This window comes from Podarcis pityusensis (assembly GCF_964106645.2).
Source record: "Podarcis pityusensis genome assembly, chromosome: 6".
Classification (NCBI taxonomy): domain Eukaryota; kingdom Metazoa; phylum Chordata; class Lepidosauria; order Squamata; family Lacertidae; genus Podarcis; species Podarcis pityusensis.
This window is the reverse complement of record NC_138030.1, coordinates 48149062-48167977: the sequence shown is the minus strand read 5'-3', so window position 1 is coordinate 48167977 and position 18916 is coordinate 48149062. Positions and strand designations below refer to the sequence as shown.

The 18916-nt window shown below is 45.0% G+C and overlaps 1 protein-coding gene across 2 annotated transcripts; it reads right to left on the bottom strand.

Annotated features, from left to right (window-relative positions):
- Positions 1-102: 102 nt before the first annotated feature.
- Positions 103-18353, bottom strand: SYPL2 (synaptophysin like 2). Of its 2 annotated transcripts, XM_081010551.1 has the most exons (6): positions 17827-18353; positions 17547-17618; positions 12768-12892; positions 7080-7284; positions 5948-6139; positions 103-3555 (listed from the first exon to the last, which is right to left on the bottom strand). In XM_081010551.1, exons 1-6 carry the CDS (start codon positions 18325-18327, stop codon positions 3427-3429), a joined length of 1224 nt encoding a protein of 407 aa, XP_080866677.1. In that variant the 5' UTR covers positions 18328-18353; the 3' UTR covers positions 103-3426. The 2 variants fall into 2 exon arrangements, with proteins under 2 accessions (XP_080866677.1, XP_080866678.1); XM_081010552.1 differs by lacking the exon at positions 17547-17618.
- Positions 18354-18916: the final 563 nt, after the last annotated feature.

Here is an 18916-nt window from a genome sequence, read left to right as displayed (position 1 = left end):
GCCAGCATAGCAATAAATAATCAACGAGATAACAGTATTTTATGAACCGGGCTGCAAAAGAGATCGAAGTAGAAACAGAAGGCAAGGACAAAGAAAACCAGCCCAAAGTCAGCTCTCCCTCAGAGCAAACTCTCTCGACACTTTATTAGAACCATACTAACAATCGTCAGGAAAGGAGAAAAACATGCAACATACCGCCACTAGAAGAGGAAATGATTGAGAGAACTGGGAGACCATGCCCAGGGCTGCTGGTCTCTACTCCACATGGTGGCATTTTCAGGACAGGACAGAGTATATTTTTGGCATTCCCTTCATTGAGTATCACTAACCACACCACTTCTCACACTGAGCTCTTGTACCGATTCCACACCTGCTCTTTTCTCACCCTTACTCAAAACAAATGTGTGGGGGAATCATAGGCCACAAAATGCAAAGCTAGTACAAGCCGAGACTGACCCTTCCCCTTCTTCCAGTTACAAGTTCTGCTGGTCCCCAGTCATCTGCTTGAAGTCTGTTTTGTGGGGGCTCCATCACAGAGGAGGGATGTGTCACATCTAATACGCAGCTAGGAGTCTGAGAGAGTTAGTCATACAGGATAACTGTGGTTTCAATGCATCGGGTGTATCCAAAAAAAGTAGAAAACCCACAAGGGTGTGAAATATCCTGCACCTGCTGTCTGCTCAGCTGCTCCCAACAGCCCTCTCCTGTGCTGTGCCAAATGTAGTGCTACAAGGCTACCCTATATATTATCTCTCTTATACATGGATTTATAGATAAATACAGAGAGAAACAAACTCACAGGAACTTGGGCCGTGTGGAAAGTGATTTGCATGATCAATGGTATACAATTACCATTTCTTTTCCTGGAACTATTACTGAGGCCTTTATTCCTGCTTCTAGTATCCGTCTACATAGAATATTTCCCATGTCTGAAGCAGCATTCTTTAGGCTTTGCCCACGGCTTTGACACAAAGGTCAGGTCTTCAGCTGGTATGCACCACGCACTGTCAATTTATACTAGCTGAGGACCTTGGACAAATCTTTAAGAAATTAGAAAATATCCCTATAAGACACAAATGTGATACAAGATACACGTATCCTAACTTGGGGAGATATGGAGGGTTGATCTGTTTGTACACTCAAGGGCTACAGTGGCTGTAATGGTCAGTTATGGAATACACTACCATGCCAGAAGCTGATTCCTAAGCCTACTATTATGAAGTAGTAGCTTGTGGCCAGAAACATGGTGTGAATGGTGATGTTCGGTGAGTGGTTTTTAAAAAAGAATCACTGGGGAAAGTCCTCCTAAAAGACAGTTGGACTGAAAACTGGAGAAAAACCGCCCTCCTTCTAGCTAGTCAGCTTTCTTTTTGTATTGTACCAGCCCTTATGTTGCAAGAAAATCTGGACACTGCAACACAAGGGATGATTGTATGCTTCAGTCTTTGTGGCTTGACTGCAGACATGCCAGAGGATTCCATAAAGGCTGCTGTTCTGTAATGCTGGGGCAAGGGCAATAATTAAACTAGGGAAGAAGAAAATTACAAAATGTACAAAGAGGGTCTTCTTAGCGTAGAGGTCCCACACCTCATGAAGCACCATTAATATTTTTCCTTCTGCAGGAGAGAATTCCTCTCTCTCAGCACAAGGAGGAGAAAGAGAATAAGGAAATAAGAGAAAGTCAAAGACCTAACAAGGTCTGATATGAAAGATTTAATCAGCATAGAAGAACTCTCCCTGCAACTTGCTACACCCCAACCTCCCAAAAAACTAGTTTCCCCCATCCAATATTAGACACATGGAAGTACAGGGATCTAAAGATTTGGGGTGCTTCTTTTCTATTTACTCATATAAGTTTTAGAAAATAGGCAACTAGTAGAGTTTGGAGTAAATGGCAGGCCAGGCTCCAGTCCCTTGTTTATGTCAATGGCATGATCAAAAGATGGAAGAAAATATGACAGCTCTCTTCACCTGAAAGTATCCGCTTCATATACACAATAACAAAGGGTTTCTATGATTTAAAAATGTCAGATTTAATACTGTCCTAAACTGGTGGTCCCATCATTTGCTAGAGGGACATCCAGGGATACTGGAAGCTTCCTTAAAGATTCTCATCTTCACTTGGAGGCCTGGGATGCCTCAAGCCTCCATCAGAAATCTACAAGCAGCTGCCTACTGCCACACTGGAGTTAAAACGGGCGTTGGCCCGAGATAGTGGCATACATGAATTCACTGACAAACAATCCACACCACAAACTTGACAGCTCATCTGTTCCTGTTACCAGAGTTTTCAGAGGCCAGAACTAAGGTCATTAACCACAAATATTCTCAACAAAACAACAAGTTGTACAGAATTCCACCCTTCCCCTGCATGTTTGTCAACCAGAAGCGAATGCCCCAAGCCTCTTGGGCCCAAGTTTTATATTAAACTATCCTAGAAACTGAGAAAAATTCCTCTAGGTTTTCATATTTAAAGGTTTGCATTTTAAAAATAGAACAGGACCTCAGAAGACACTGAAACAGGTATCCAGGGTTTACATCCTCTGTGTGGGGAAGGGTTTGCCTCCACTATACACAAAAAAACACAGGGAAATGGAGACTAAAAGCTGCCGATCAGCTCATACTGGTGGGAGTCAGCACTTGTGGCTCAATATGGACATAATATACATCTGTGCATGACCTGAGAGGAAAGAAATAAAGGCACCAAAACTTTGCTGCTCAAGAGTGAACAACCCATCTGTGGGCAAACAGCAGCTCCAGCTTTCATCCAACTGAATTTAAGAGAAGCAGAGAGATATTTAGCACATTCATACCCCATTATGCAACAGAGAGAAACGCAACACACTCCTTCCTTCAATTGTATGAAAGTAAAAATATTCCCTTTGTATTTCTCCTTTATTTTGCTGCTAAGCCCGGGGGCATATTGCCGCTTCTGCTTCTATTATGGCCGCAGAGTCGAAGGTGTACTTACTCTCAAAAGTGCTTAGATGTCCCAGGTTCTGTAGCACTAATGCCTTGGCTATCTCTATGCTGTTATCCAAATCTACCTGCATTTCTCATTATAAAGTGGTCAAAAGCAGATGGGAAGAAACAATGCCACACACCCTAGGACTGGTAGTAGCCAATGTTACAATGCACAATAATATATGTTTGTAAAAAAATCTGAAGGCAGAAGAGTTTTTTTTGTAACCATGTACAGTCTGTGTATCTAGGACCACAAGAGGACCCCCTGATTTCAGCCAGAGGAAGGCATTCCAGAATAGTCAGGAGAGAGAGATGCCAGTATGACTATTGGACAGCAGCAACAATTGGCAGAGAAGGCGTATTTCCTGCCCTGCTGTGAAATGGGATGAGCATGTACGTGAGACAAGGCACTGTTCCTGGTGGGGGAAGAGGAGGCTTCAGGAGTGAAGGAGGAGAGGTTCCTTATTGCTTATCAACAGCTCCTTGTTCAGCAGAGCTTTCCTTGTTGGTGGTCTGAGCATGCCAAGGGGTCTCTTTAAAAACAAACCAGCAGTTTCCAGCCCACAGTATAAAGTTGACAAAACCAAACAGCTGAGAAAGAAAGAGAGAAGTGCAGAGTTAATGTAGAAGCGCTTGTAGCCGAGCTATCTGAGCAGACTGTATGTTGTAGAGGAGTGCAACCACTCTGGGCTGGAGCCAAATAATGAGGCAAATTGGGTTGATATGGAGCTCTTTTAACCCTTTCAGAGTCAAACTGCGATAGCAATAAAATGCTCTAAGCTGGATCAGTGTGTTACAAAACCTCATGTTGCTCTGTTTTTCAGTGCTCTATATGCCTATGTTTCTCTATGTTTCTCTACTCTAGGTCCTTGGGCTTTGCAAGAAGCAAGTTTGTCTAAATGCTGACCTTGGAGCACTGAAGAGCTGTGGATGTTTTTGTTGTTGTTAAAGCAGAACAATGATTTTTTAAAAAGAAAGTTAGACTCCGTTTCTCTCTCTCTCTCTCTCTCTCTCTCTCTCTCTCTCTCACACACACACACACACACACACACACAGAGAGAGAGAGAGAGAGAGAGAGAGAGAGTCTGCTGCTCTGTTTGTGGCTGGGGGCTCCTCAGCACTCTGCAGGAAGTATTAAGGACAGCCTCACCTTCTACCTCCTATTGGAGGACATAGCATCCCAACACAAACAAGCACTGGGAAAGCTAAGCTGGCCAGTGTGAAGATGCTAATATTTTCGTCAATGTACAAGCAAGAATATACACCATTTGCCCACTTTTTAATTATTTTAAGGTATGAAAGAACAAGAGACAAAATCGTCTCCCACCCCCCAAAAGATAACTAGATTTTGGTGTTTTAGCCTTATAAAAGCATTGCCCTAGTATGGCTTGTGCAGGAAAGTGAAACCCTTTTACTTTCCCTATAAAGGCTCCTGGGCCTGCGTTTTGGTAGAGTTAATCCACTTTGGAGGGGCTCCTGTGCTTTCATCTGCTTCTGCCAAAAGGGGGAAAAAGTTTATAGCCATTTTTAGATTTCCCATAAGAGTGAATGGGGAACACAGAGCTCCATTTTATACAGAGCAGCATAAAACCCGAATCACAGTTTGAAGTGGACAGAGAATCAAAAACAGATCCTAATTGTTTTTATAAGCAGATACAAAGCAAATTTTAAGGCCCATGCAAAACCTTAGTATGCTCACATGTTCTTCCTTAATGCCCTTTAATTTTCTTCTGTCTACTTCATCACTTTGGTCAACAAAGTCAAATTTTCACTAGTTTTCAGTAAGTGTTTGTGAACAGTAGTCACTGGTGATTCTCATCCACATTTGTGAAGGCAAGGACCAAATGAGGTCAATAGTTATTTTAGAATCAATTAATCCATTAAAAAATGGCCTTGAACAGATGCTGTTTGTCTGCTCTTCAGGGGCTGAAATCTGTAGTTAGGTCATCACTAAGTTGCATATATTTTAGGCACTGCTGTACTCCATCACATATGCAATTTAAACCAGCAACCGCTGTACCAGTACTTATTTAAGTACAGATTTGACAGGACTGTTGCCAGTGCTGAATAAAACTGTGAAATGCCCATAATTAAAAAAGAATCAGGAGCTTTATATTCAGTACATGCAGACAGGCTGTTCTTCATTGGTGTACACATCAAGAAGGGCAAGACTTCTGAAAGATGTACTTGGGAAATAAAGATACCAACTGCATTTTTTTAAAAAGGTTAAAATCCATTAGTTAGTAGCTGTTTGTTGTGTCATTATACATCTTGCTCCACCCCATCGCCGCTGCTACGGCCGCGCACTTTCCCTCCGGAGCCCGCGCTGCCACCGCCACCACAGCCGCCGTGGAGGAAAGATGCACGGGGACATCGCCCAGGGCAAGGCACGGTGCCGAGACGGCTGCGCGAGGAACCTGGATGGCGCTCCTCCTCCCCCCTCTCGCTCTCCCTCTCTGCTGAAGCCAGGAGAGTCTTGCTCTCCCGGCTTCAGCAAAAGGAACCCGAAGCCTCCGGAGGACAGCAGGACCTCCCGCTGCATTCCGGAGGCTTCAGGCGGCTATCCCTGAAGCCTGGAGAGCGAGAGGGGTCGGTGCGCACCGACCCCTCTCGCTCTCCAGGCTTCAGCGAAAGCAACGTGAAGCCTCCGGACCATGGAGGGAGCACTCCCTCTGCGCTTCGGCAGCTTCGCATTGCTATCGCTGAAGCCAAGGAGCCTGCATTCGCTCCACAGGACGCACACACATTTCCCCTTAATTTTTGGAGGGGGAAAAGTGCGTCCTATACAGCGAAAAATACGGTACATCACTACCTGTAGCTTTAAGTTACTCAAAGGGTATGAATGTATGAAGTTATGAATGTGTATGAAACTAACCGAGCTCTATTAAAATCAGTGGAGCTACACTCTATAGGTTCCAATGCAGCTGAAGCTCTGCCATTCTCGCCCCCCCCCCCCCAATATTGCTCCCCAGACAACTCTTACCACAGAGATGTTGGCCAGGCCCATAGAAGGTGTGGCCCCAGCATTGCATACAGCAGTTTTGAGTTGACACACTGACATGGCAGCAATGAGACTGGAAGGCCGCGTAGCTGCTTTCACATCTGACAGACCTTTGCCCCAAGCTGAAAATGCCACTAGCCAGAAAAAGGTAAATGAGACGGTCACACAGAAGTCCTAGGGGGAGGAAAAAACAGAGAAGACCACAATGGCTCCATCTCATAGAACAGACTGCCCTCCCTATTCCACCCAAAAGACGCAAGCATTGAGGGCCCTTGATGTTGGGTCATTGCTCCATTCCATCTCTCAGGCCCTTCACATGGTGGGTCTACATGTGCCAAAAGAGCCACATCCAATTTTTCCACAGCTACCTAAGACACTCTTAAAGGATCTGCAAGCGATATGGGGTCATAACAATTCAAGTGGCTCCACACAACCCCAAGGGGAAGGAGTTTAATGACAGCATTAGATAGATAGTTTTTAACTAGTCTTTGTGCCATTTGGGGGGTGGGGGTGGGAATGCTGTTCCAACTGAAGAAGGCCCAAGATTCCACCTTTACCAGGGTAAAGGTTCTTGTACATTAAATAGTTGGGTAGAAGCAGGAATTCCAGAAGGCGCAGCTTGTCATGTTACAGCACTGCAGGAAAATACTTGTACAGTGGTACCTCAGGTTACATACGCTTCAGGTTACATACGCTTCAGGTTACAGACTCGGCAAACCCAGAAATAGTACCTCGGGTTAAGAACTTTGCTTCAGGATGAGAACAGAAATCGTGCTCTGGTGGTGCGGCAGCAGCAGCAGGAGGCCCCATTAGCTAAAGTGGTGCTTCACGTTAAGAACAGTTTCAGGTTAAGAACAGACCTCCAGAATGAATTAAGTACTTAACCCGAGGTACCACTGTATATCAGGCACCATCCAGATCCACTCAATGCATAATATGGTTGTGTGAGCTGCTCCTCCGGATTGTCCCAAGGATAAACTGAATTAGAGAGTTTAGGGAAGCACTTCCTATTTGGATAGAGAGAAGTGTCTCTTATCCAAGGAGTGTTTTAGAGACTAGTTCTCCGGGGTTTAGGTCCTGCATCAAAGAGCAGAGGACCAAAGTGAAATCTTACCGCAAAAGGAAGCTTCTTATTTTCTTTGTAGAGTGAGTGAAACCGTAGATAGACTGCCAGAGCTGCCATGGTATACAGGAAAGAAAAAACACCCAAGGTCACAAAGAACTCAGCAGGTGCTGAAAAGTCTCCCAAGAGATGCAGCGTCCTTTTAGCAGTAGATCCTTCAATACAGTCTGGCATATCAAATGGAACCTTGTACAACCTGGTCAGGATGAAAAGGAAAGAGAAAGAAACATGTTTGGTATGACTTAGCACATCTGGTACAGAGCTACCTCTGACAAACAGGGGTGAAGGTTGAGACAGATGATAGCTTTTAAGCGAGTTAAAAGTAGTTGAGATTTATTTTGCCCCACTCTCACTTCAGCTCAAATAGACTGTGCAAGGTTTTTGAAGCAGAACAAAACCCTGCAGCACCTGTTTATCAAAGTGAGATGAATGCACACACCAAACAGCAAACAAACCCCTTTCCAAAGTTCCTGTAGCTCTCTGGGAAAAAACACCTCAAACCAACAACCACAGCCTAGCTCCAGCCTTTCCAGGATAGAATCATGTTACTCTTCTCATTGGGGAATAAAACCATATCTGCATCTTTGCTTATCCTAATCAGAACACACTTATCGTAAGGCCTGATGACAGGTGGTGCCTTCTCTATATGGCTTGCTGCGATAGTACATTTCACCCTTACTCTGAAGGAGCAAACCTCTTGGGTACTGATACAGCTTTCAAAAAGACACATGTGTGGTAGAGATGCTTTGACATGAATTGAACAAGACACTTCCTTGAAAGAAAGAAAAATAGCACCTCTCTGTTTTTAATTACATACTTGAGCTTTGGGGTACACTCTGTAGGTTTCCTCTAAAAGTATTAAACCAACTTCCTACCAAAACAGATACAAGGTGGAAACATCTATGAAAGACACCTCCTTCCTTGAAACTTACTGGGACTGTTCTGGCAGCTACCACTTTGCAGGATCAGAGTTTTTTCCACCTTCTGCTTTCCAAAGACTCAGCTTTCCAAAGCAGTGATTTGGCTGATGCACAGAATTGCAATTTTCATTTCATGGAGAAAATTGGTTGGGCTAGAACTTTGTAAAAGTGTAGTACAAATATACATACCCCATCTTCAAAGAGACCAAATATATCAAGCGCATGGAGCGCATATTAGCTGTTTGGATATAATTTTTGGTCACTAAGAAGAGCTATTACAGTTCTCCATCTAGCTGCTATCGGGTGGTATAGCACCAGCAGCTCTCTACATTATATAAATAGCCTCTAGCCTTTTCCCACATGTGCCATTTGAACCAGGCTGGCACTGAAGTCAGAAGTTCTGTAGCTTGAGCCCTCAGCAACAGCTTCCAACATAAAACTGTGTTTACCGACATTAAAATCAGGAGGTTTCCACATTGCAGACAAGAACTATAAAGCCAATCTGCTTATCTGCAGCAGATCAAATGGTTTGCAGGTTATGTGAAGCTATTCTGCTTATTTTAATAAGCAAGAGCCCACAGAAATCATCTGATAATTTAGAGGGTAGAAAAAGGCAGCTATGATTCCAATGAAAAATGCAAACTTACCGTGGGGCTTAAACAGAGAAAAATTAATGTTTCCAAGTCTGTCTAATCGCTAGCTTTTTATGTTTAACATACCTCTTAGAAAAGACATTTTTAAGCTCACAGGCTGCAGTTTAAGAAGGATCTAAGGACTTGTCCAGATAGTAATTTAACCATCAACACCTAAGTATATAGGGCTCCCTGCAATGGAGGCTTGGCCATGACAGAACAGGTGTGAATTCCACCCCCACCCCCAACCAAAAGGTAGCAGGGTTCTGTGGTATACTAAAACACAAATAGTAATCTAGAAGTCAAGCAGCAAGAAGAGCTCAGAGAATGAGAGCAAAAGCCTCCTTCATCTAAAGTGCTTCTCAACTCATACACAACACAATTCATTATTCCAAGAGACTATTCACCAGATACTTCGTTCTGTGTTTTCTCTGTTAGAACCACTACCACTCCTCCCAATTTGTTCTTCCTGTCAAAGGCATCTCAATAGACTTCACAGACTTGCCTCTATTTATAGCTATCAGATGTTGGCAGGGAAGCAAAGTTGCAGAGATAGAACCACGCTCATATCCTACATACACTGAGTGTAAGATTGATTTCATTCTAACTTTGGCCATGTCTGTACTCATCTGACAAGTCTTGTGGTAGATCCCTAACATACAAATCATTTAATATTGCTAGCTTCTTACTTTCCAAGAAAGGTAATCTCCTGATTTGGCATGGCAAAAGGACCTATGAATGCCCCCCACAATCTGATCCAAGTCTCTTGTTTTTTGCAGTGGCATTGAACCCCAACACCACCTAGACTAGGACTTAGCAGAACATAGATAGTGGAAGGGAAAGAGGAGAGCAAGCAGCAAAAAGGAAGGGAGGGGTTACTGGTTTCTGTGCATTACTGTCTTGTCTTTATTATGCCTTTTGTGCTTTGATCCTGTATTTTCATGCTGTGAACCGCCCTCAGATCTACAATTGAAGGGCAGCATACAAATTTAATAAATAAAATAATTTTGAAAACACATTTCACATGCTTATATGTCTCTCAACAGATGACAGACGCATCAAGACAGTTGCAGCTTTTAAGTTTGCTATGAAGGGCATAACCCTCCTTCCCAAAACAAATCACAGAGCACTGAGAATTTACAAGTACAGTGCTGTCCAGACAGCTTTCCCTATGCACAATTAGGTCCTCCAGCAGTGATTTTGAAGGGGTGTGTGTGTGTAAATGACAGTCAGTGTGGGGTTTTTTGCTTTGGATTAGTTCAGAAGACAAATTCGTGCTAGACTCTGATCTGCTGTTCCTCTGTCTAGCAGTTATTAGCACAGAGATTTTACTGTGTCAGGTGCACCCATTCATTTAACATTTATTAAACTCTCCAAAGGTAATGCCCTTAGAAAGCTCCTTCCTTATCATTTCAGCCCTGAGCAATCACCCCAGTATCAGTGGAAATACAATATAATGCATTTAAACCCACACACACACAAAAGGAAGAAGGGGGAACTCAAAACACAGTTGAAACAACACTGGCTAGAGCTCCTCCTGAAACAAGTCCAAGGCCAATGAAATCCTCCAAGAAGTGTTGGTGTGTTGGGAGGAAAGCATCCTCACCTCCTCCTTGGTGGCATTGCAGCAACAAAATTGCCTGCAACCAGGGAGTCTCAGGAACCTGTCCATTTTAAATAGCTATGCTTGGACAAGCTGGAAAAGGTGATACTTGCCTTAAAGGGCACCTAATGAGGGAAAACAGGGGGGCTGGTTGCGCTGTGGTTTAAACCATCAAGCCGCTTGAGCTTGCCAATCATAAGGTTGGCAGTTCGAATCTGCACGATGGGATGAGCTCCCATTGCTTTGACCAAGCTCTTGCCAACCAAGCAGTTTGAAAGCATACCAGCACAAGCAGATGGAGAGGTACTACTGTGGCAGGAAGGTAAATGCCGTTTTTGTGTGCTCTGGCACTCATCAGTGTGTTCTGTGCACCAGAAGCGGTTTAGTCATGTTGGCCACATGACCTGGAAAAGCTGTCTGTGGACAAACGCCGGCTCCCTCAGGCTGAAAAGCGGAGATGAGTGCTGCACCCCATAGTTTAATTCAACTGGAGTTAACCGTCCAGGGATCCTTTACCTTTACCTTTTTACCTGAGGGAAAATGCCCGGGACAGATGGACTCCTCTGATATGTTCTGGTGTCCTGGGGAAATGGGGCTGCCCACATTCAAAACACAACAAGGAATTAGGGGAAATTAGGATATGCCCAACAGGGAATTATGGGAAATATTAAACTGATGACCCAATTCTACAAACTCACTGCTTAGAAGCAAAAACATCCCAATTAGCAGTGTTCACTCATGAGGTTCACTGCAGATCACCAAAAATGGCACATTAACACATTTTCTAACTTATCTTACAATGTGACAAGAATTTCTCTTCATTGCTAACATGGCTGACAACTGATTTTGTCAAAAGCCTATGTCCAAGGGAACATAAAATAGGTAGGCATATGGCAGTCTCTTACAAGTGGATAGAAGCTGAACCCTATGTATCTAAGGGTGCCTTCTCCCTTACATTCCCATTAACAGAACTATGTTCTACAGTATCTTCTTGATGGCAATGTCTGTTTACCTTATGATGCTCACATAGACAAACATGTCAGAAAAACTAACAGTGTCTTTCTCTGGTTCTCTTAAACAGTATATTTAAAAACAAAAAAGTCACATTTGAACTTGCAAGGAACAGGTCTGATGCATTCTGTAACTACTTTCTTTTGCTAGCTTCCAAACAATGGGTGAGTTATAGTCCATATTAAAGCAAATATATATTCTATTTTATTGCTGATGCTTTTACTGTATTTGTTATTTGCTGTTACTAAATGTGTTGCTTTAATTAATCTGCATTTTAGTATTTGTAAGAGTGGTGTGTAAATGCTTTGATTGGTTAAATAAATATGTTACTTCGCGTTAGCAGAACTATTCTTCTGTGAGCACATTCCTACAACATTGGGGGTTGCTTTAAGTTAGGAAAAAGGTCGGGGAGCAGGACACACAATAGAGATGTATAAAATTAAGCACGGTGTAGAAAAAGCAGAGAGAGAGATTTCTCTCCCTCTCTCAGAATACTAGAACCCAAGAGTGGCTTGCCTGGTGGGGTAGAGGCAGAGCAATGCTGCTACGTAATGGCAGGGGTGAGAAGGCAGCAAGGTCATGGTTTGTGAACAAACCAGAAGCAGCAATTCAGGGCTCCTACTGGTATGTCCTCACAACCCCAACCTCACCACCTCATTCCTACCAGTAAGTGGCAGCGACACCACTGCCAGCAGGCTTCTGCAATAAAGAAGATCTAGAACAAACAAAGATCTAGTGGGAGATCTAGTACAAAGTAGCCCTTCCAACTCTGAGCCACCAACTTAGATAGCTTTGAAAGAGGGTTAGGCAAATGCACAGAGGATAAGGCTACCAGTTGCTTCTAGCAGCAATGTCTATATGCTACTTCCAATATCAGAGGCAATAGGCCTCTAATTACCAGGTAATGGGGGTTATGAGTAGACAAGGGCAATTATGTGTGTGTGTCCTGCTTGGGGACTGAGTGAACAGAATTGCCCGATGAGATGGTCTTTTGGTTTGATCTAGCAGAGTTCCCCTCACGTTGGAAGGACCCGAAGAACCATAAAACTAGTTGCATACACCCCAAGGGGGACTTTGTGTTTGTGTTTCCATATCGGTGCCCCTGTATGCTGAGGAGCAAACCAGTTCTGAAATCAAAACAATTTACAAAATTGGTTTGAGGTGTTGCGTTGGGGGCGGTTGTTCAAGGTAAATTAGGGGGAAATCCTATTAAGCCTGCACAAGCCCTTGGCATGCCTAACCCCAATAAACCACACAATTCTCTCCACACCTCCCCCCCATGTGTTTTGAGTCATTTCCTAGAAATCCAGAATTTTAGAGTTGGGATTCTCTGGAGTTTATCCAGTACAAGCAGAAATTTTGCAACTAAGTTCCATTTCTTCAGGAAGCCTTTCCAAACACAGGCAAGATGAGGTGCTAGAAACAGAATCATAAGGACCATGATGTATTTAGCTACAATGTCCAGCTCCACATAGTATCTGCTAAATTAACACTCAGTAAGACCCCCATTTACCTGAAAGGATATCCAAACTGCACAGTGATAGCAGTTGTCTCTTTAGGACTCTCATTGCATTTCACAGTAGCCCCTGTTTCTGCACTGAAAGAACCACAGGCTCCAAAGGCAAATATGGCAAAGAGCTGGAGGAAAAAGCAAAGGAGTTTAGAACTAAATGTGTCCTAGTTGGTAGCAAACAGTGGCACAGGCTCTGGCATCATGCAGGACAACAGATCTGGCATCAACTGCTATGAACTATCCAAGACCTAAAAAAATCACAATCATCCAGGCTTGTCTTGCAAAACGTTAAGATCAGCTCACATGCAAGCCACAATGATAAATGCCACAATCCATGTGCAATCCATGTGCAAAGCTAGCCAATTAATTGGGGGGAGGGGAAGAGAAGCAGACAACATATTACTTTTCATTGAACTATTCATCTTTAATATAATACAACCCAAGATAGTTAAATATGGTTTTTTCTTTTAAAAAAATACACTTCTCATCTGGGTGTGTTATCAGTAACCTCCACAGTACTAAGTACCTCTCCACTACAATGACAGTAACAAATAAATGTCAAGCTGGATTACGCAGAAAACCAGGTTGTGCTAAGGTTCTTAGGTAGAACTTACTGGTTTAAAGAAAATGAATCTTCGGAGTTTATTACCGGTAATTTCTACAATTATCTGGTACAACAACTGAAAGAGGTCAATTTTTATAAAAATTAAAAAGTAATTTGGTCCAAGTTCACCACCAAACTATATACCAAAGAACAGTTGTTCTCTACATGTTAATAGTTTTTAATTATCAGTACCATTAACCCAGAGTTAAATACAATCAGCTCAAAAGCAAATGCCAATGCATTACAAAGCAGAAGTCTGAAACTTAAAATCTCTCTAACTAAGGGTTATTCCAGTTTAGCATATCATGCCAACCAAGAATATACATGCACCGAGATCAGTATTTTGTTTTGCTATTAGGCCCAAGTATGTCTACATACTGACACAGGCCCATACAAAACTAGATTAGGCCTTTTAAGATGCTTCAGCATTACAACAACAGCAAAAAGAGTCAGCACTTGCCCCTGTTTTGGTGTATCGGTGCTGCATTATGACACCTAGGTGGTACCAGTGGACAACAGGCCCAGCAACAGCTCAGTTGATAGGATCAAAGCTGCTAAAATCATTGCATATAGCATTCTTGAGAATTAAATGCTCAAACATGAAAGGAACTTGCAGGCAAGGGATATAGCTTTAGCGCTAGTCACTCGTTGCACCACTACAGCTGAAGAACTTCAAAACTCGGCCGTCCAAATACAAGTGCAGGGAAAATGAAACCTATGTGAAATCTGCAAACAAATGAAGTGGGGGCCAGGGCTGCAGCTGTTCATATTTTGGACTATGATGGAAGCATAAATAAAAAATAAAAATAAATTAATAATGCATTATTATTCCACAAGGGAGCAACTATTTTCCATGACCTCTGTTTCTACACTTGTTCCTGCCTTCTGAGAAGCCAAGAGGCCTGGGTTAGGGAGTTTGGGCCAGAGACACTTACAGGAAGTGGTCACTATGCCATCCTACATCGCTGGTAGAAACTGAATGAAGCGGCAAGCTAAAAACGTCATCGTACAGCAGGGGTAGGCAACCTAAGGCCCAGGGGCCGATGCGGCCCAATCGCCTTCTCAATCCAGCCCGCGGACAGTCCAGGAATCAGAGTGTTTTTACATGAGTAGAATGTGTCCTTTTATTTAAAATGCATCTCAGGGTTATTTGGGGGGCCGGCCTGGTGTTTTTACATGAGTAGAATGTGTGCTTTTATTTAAAATGCATCTCTGGGTTATTTGTGGGGCATAGGAATTTGTTCATTTCCCCCCAAAAAATATAGTCCAGCCCCCCACAAGGTCTGAGGGACAGTGGACCGGCCCACGGCTGAAATAGGTTGCTGACCCCTGTCCTACAGTCTGTTCACTAGCCAGTCATATCGACCGACTCCTCCCTCCAGAACTATATAATCCTATCTAAGATCTACATTCATTCAGCAGTTCATGACAGCACCATAATACTCATCAAAGTACTGTATCCATTATTTCCAGGGGTGGAGGGGGAGCTAAGGCCAAGCTGCAAGCATAATTGACTGAACTTAACAAAGTAAGCAGCAACAGTCCAAATGCTGAACTGGTGTAGATTTGAACTGCACCCAATTTGGGCCAAATATGTGGAAGAAGTGTAGAAGGAAATAGGGACTGAACTGAAAACAAAGGCATTAAGGGTATGGGCCCTGTTTCTACTGAGATCCTGCCCTTTGTTTTCCCGGTCTATAAACTGGCAGGACACATAAGAAAAAGATTTTATATAGGATGAATAATGCTGCAATAGAGCAAAGCACCATCTTCACCGTACCATCACCACAACAGATGGCCTGATCAAGCCATGCACAAATGCTTCCACACTCATTGGGGGTGGGGGGAGAACATGCAAAAAGAGATCCTAACACAGCACAGGAGAACTACTTATTTAATTATACCATGCTCCTTCAGGAACTATTTGTATTATTATCCAAGCCGCATAATTGGATGCTACTAAGGCTATTTATTCCATTCAAAGAATCCAAAACCCATTTTAAGATCTCAAGTCTAGTGCTTCCCTTACTCTTTTTTTTTTTTTTTTAGGGGGCGGGGAGCCATCAATGGATACCTCTTTCTTTTTAAGTCACACACGTTTTTGGCCTATGCCCCAGTCTTAAGACTGATTTATACCACCATTTTCCCCCCACAAAGAGGCAGGTAGGCTATAGAGATTTAGTGAGCTATAGAGTTGGCCAGACAACATAATGGAATGTGAAATGTAATCTGTTGCTTATAGGGAGAAGAGCCATATTCACAAAAATCGAGGTGCACACAGAAAATAACCAAGTAGGCAAATACTGCACATCGGAGAAGGCATGAACACTAATACTGCTTCACAGAAAGCAAGTCATTGTGTTGTCATTAGTCTTTCATGCTGCATTGGTTCCCATGATCCACTGCTTTAATCGGCCAATTTTTTCATGAGGTCCCCACTGATGCAGGTATGGGAATCTACCAGGTATCACTGGACACCAGCTCCCACCAGTCCCAACCCACTCGGCCAGTTGTCAGAGATGATGGGAGTTGTAGTCCAATGACACCTGGGGACAGTCTGGAGAAACAGGAAATGTTGCCTTTGCCCTGCCTGCCCTTGGCACTGCCATACCTGCTGGAACTGGTTTGCTTCTCTGCCTGCCCTCCCACTGGTGTGGAAGCGGCGCCAGCACTGGCACCAATTTTGGGTGAGATCTCGCCAAAATCGCACAAGATCTTGCACGCTCTTGCAATTTCAGCCAATACCAGCATCGCATCTGGTGCCTTGGTGGCTCCTGCCACCTGAGGCAGGTGCCTCAGTCTGCCTAATAGCAGAGCCTGCTGTCTGGAGGGCAACATTTCCCCCATCCCTGTCCTATAGCAACACCTGTAGAGTCAGAACTGTGCTGGTTGGAGCTGATGGGACTTGAAGTCCAAAGTAGATGGAGGACACCAGATTGGAAAAGGTTCTCTTATGCTCTTCAGTAGTTGTGATGTGTCCACACTGACCTTCAACCTATCCAAGACTGCACTCTTATGAAATGGATGCCAGCTCAGTTCTGTTTTGTTACTTTCAACCCTCTGCCTTTGATTTAAGTATTGTCACCAGGTAGCCATTGAGTGGGGACATGGGTGGTGCTGTGGGTTAAACCACAGAGCCTAGGACTTGCTGATCAGAAGGTTGGCGGTTTGAGCTCCCGTTGCTTGGTCCCTGCTCCTGCCAACCTAGCAGTTTGAAAGCACATCAAAGTGCAAGTAGATAAAGGTAAACGGTGTTTCCGTGCGCTGCTCTGGTTTACCAGAAGCGGCTTAGTCATGCTGGCCACATGACCCGGAAGCTGTACAATGGCACCCTCGGCCAATAAAGTGAGATGAGCGCCGCAACCTCAGAGTCAGTCATACCATCTCCTTTTGGCCAAAAGGGGGGGGGTCCACTTGAAAGACCTGTCATGTTGTGTCAACATGTGCATTTAGTGAAAGTAAATGCAGGTTCCATGTGTTACAACTGTATTGTGGAGCTACTTAGGAAAAAGTACATATCTTAGAGTTTTTCTTTTCTTTTCTTGTAGGTGAGAACAAGGGCTCTTCCCTTTTCAATAAGACATTTAGCTCTAAATAAGGCTCATTCATTTCTCATTCTTGCAGCGACAGAAATTTGGGGATTTTCCTGGCCACCCATTAATCCTAGGGAAATACCCCGAGCCCCTCCAACCCTTGGGCTCCAAACTGGGGACTAAATAAGACCAGGGCTTCTAAGCTCCCCTTGGGAAGCCTGAGAAGAGAGCGAATCCGTGAGCTCAGGGACAAGTTAAGGCGCGGTATGTGCAGGATCAGAACTCCAGAAAGGTTAAACCCGCCCGAGTGAAATGTGAGCGCTGCTAACGCCAGCTCCCATGCATACCCCAGTCCACGAATCCAGACTCCTTGCACATAGAAGGGCTGCCTTAGAGGGCAGGCACTCGGGCGTCTCCCTCCCGCCCTCCCTCCCAAGTCTGCCCCTGCACGCCGCCTCCGGCTCGCAGCCAGAAAGTCGGCTCGCAGGGTCCCACCGCCGGAGAAGGGACGCCCCCTTTCTTCAACTCCCCCTGATCTCCAAGGGCCTGGTCTCTCAGCGCGTTTGCTGGACGGCAGCGTCACCTTCCTCTCTCTCGCACCCCCACCCCCCCAAAAAAAGTTGCACGGGAGGCCGAACTTACCCACTCCAGCACCTTAATGAATCCCAGGGGCTCCTCCAAGCGCCCCCAACGCAGCCCCAAGAGCAGCTGGGCCTGGCGAGGGAAGCAAAAAAGGGGGGGGAGGGAAGGAGGGAGAAACAAGGGCAGGGAGTTCAGGTCAGCCAGGAGGGAAAGCCCAAAGAAGAGGAGGAGGGGAAGGGGCGTCGGAAAGAGGAGAGAGAACAATGCGGGGGAGGGCGCGGGGGAGGGCGAGAACAGAAGAGCGACGGGGAGAGAAAGTAGCCAAGAAAGGGCGCCCTACCACCGGGCTCTGGGACTCCTTGTCCGCCGCCGCCGCCGCCGCCCCCCTCTGGGCTCTGGGCTCCGACATTCTCGGCGAGGAGCTGCTGCTGCTGGTGGTCGTCTGCACGGCAGTGGCTGCGGGGAGCGCGGCTTCCTTGCTTCTCCGCCGCGCGGTCGGAGGAGTGGTCCAGGCGAGGGGAGCCGGGGCTGACGACGGCCGGGGCTGCAGAGGCGCCTGCTGCTGCTGCTGCTCCCTCCTCCGCGGAGCTGCGGGGAAAAAAGCCCCGTCGAAAGTCCTGTCAAACTCGCAAGTGGAGGCGCGGGTGGGGAGGGGGAGAGGGAGCGCGTCACGCGGCGGCGGGCGCACATGGAGCTTGGCGCCCCCCCCCCGCGGGCTGTGGGCGGAGCCTCTTGCCTGGCGGCTCCGCCTTCCCCCTCGAAGGGACGGGCGGCGAAGGCGATCCGGACCTGCTCTGAAGTCTTTCTTAAGCGGCGTCACTCGTCTCGAGGGTTGGGACATGCTGGTGGGGCTTCTTGACTGACAGCGCAATCCTAGCCATATTTGTTCAGGTGTAAGCCCTGCATTGTTATGGGGGTTAGGCTAGATGGCCCTAAGGACCCTTCCAGCTCTAGTAAAATCAATCAGTGTGGAATCAGTGCTTTAGGTAATCAGTGCATTAGGTAACGTGGGGTTAGGATCTCAGCCTCAGTGCGGGCACAGAAAGACCACCAAACTCTGATGAAGTTTTGAAAGCCTGGTTGTTTCAGTTGAGCTGTAGCACTTATAAAGGAAAAAGAAAAGGTGGCTAATATCTACTAAACTAAACTAAACGCATGTTAAACTCCAAGCAGCAGACCTTTAAACAAACGTGTTTTACTGCTGCTGTTTGCTTAACAAAATTCAGTAAAAAAATTTGTTTTCAAAACACACAGCTGTTTGATGGGGAGGAAACCATGTAGGTGACTTGCTCCCACCCTTGGCTTCCTGTTGTCTGTCTTGTTCACTTTTATGCAAACCAAGAGCGCCAGCCAGCACTCCTTGTAGCTTATCAGATATAAATATTTAGTTGGATTGCGTTCCTGTGCCTCCAGACCAATAAGATTCAAAT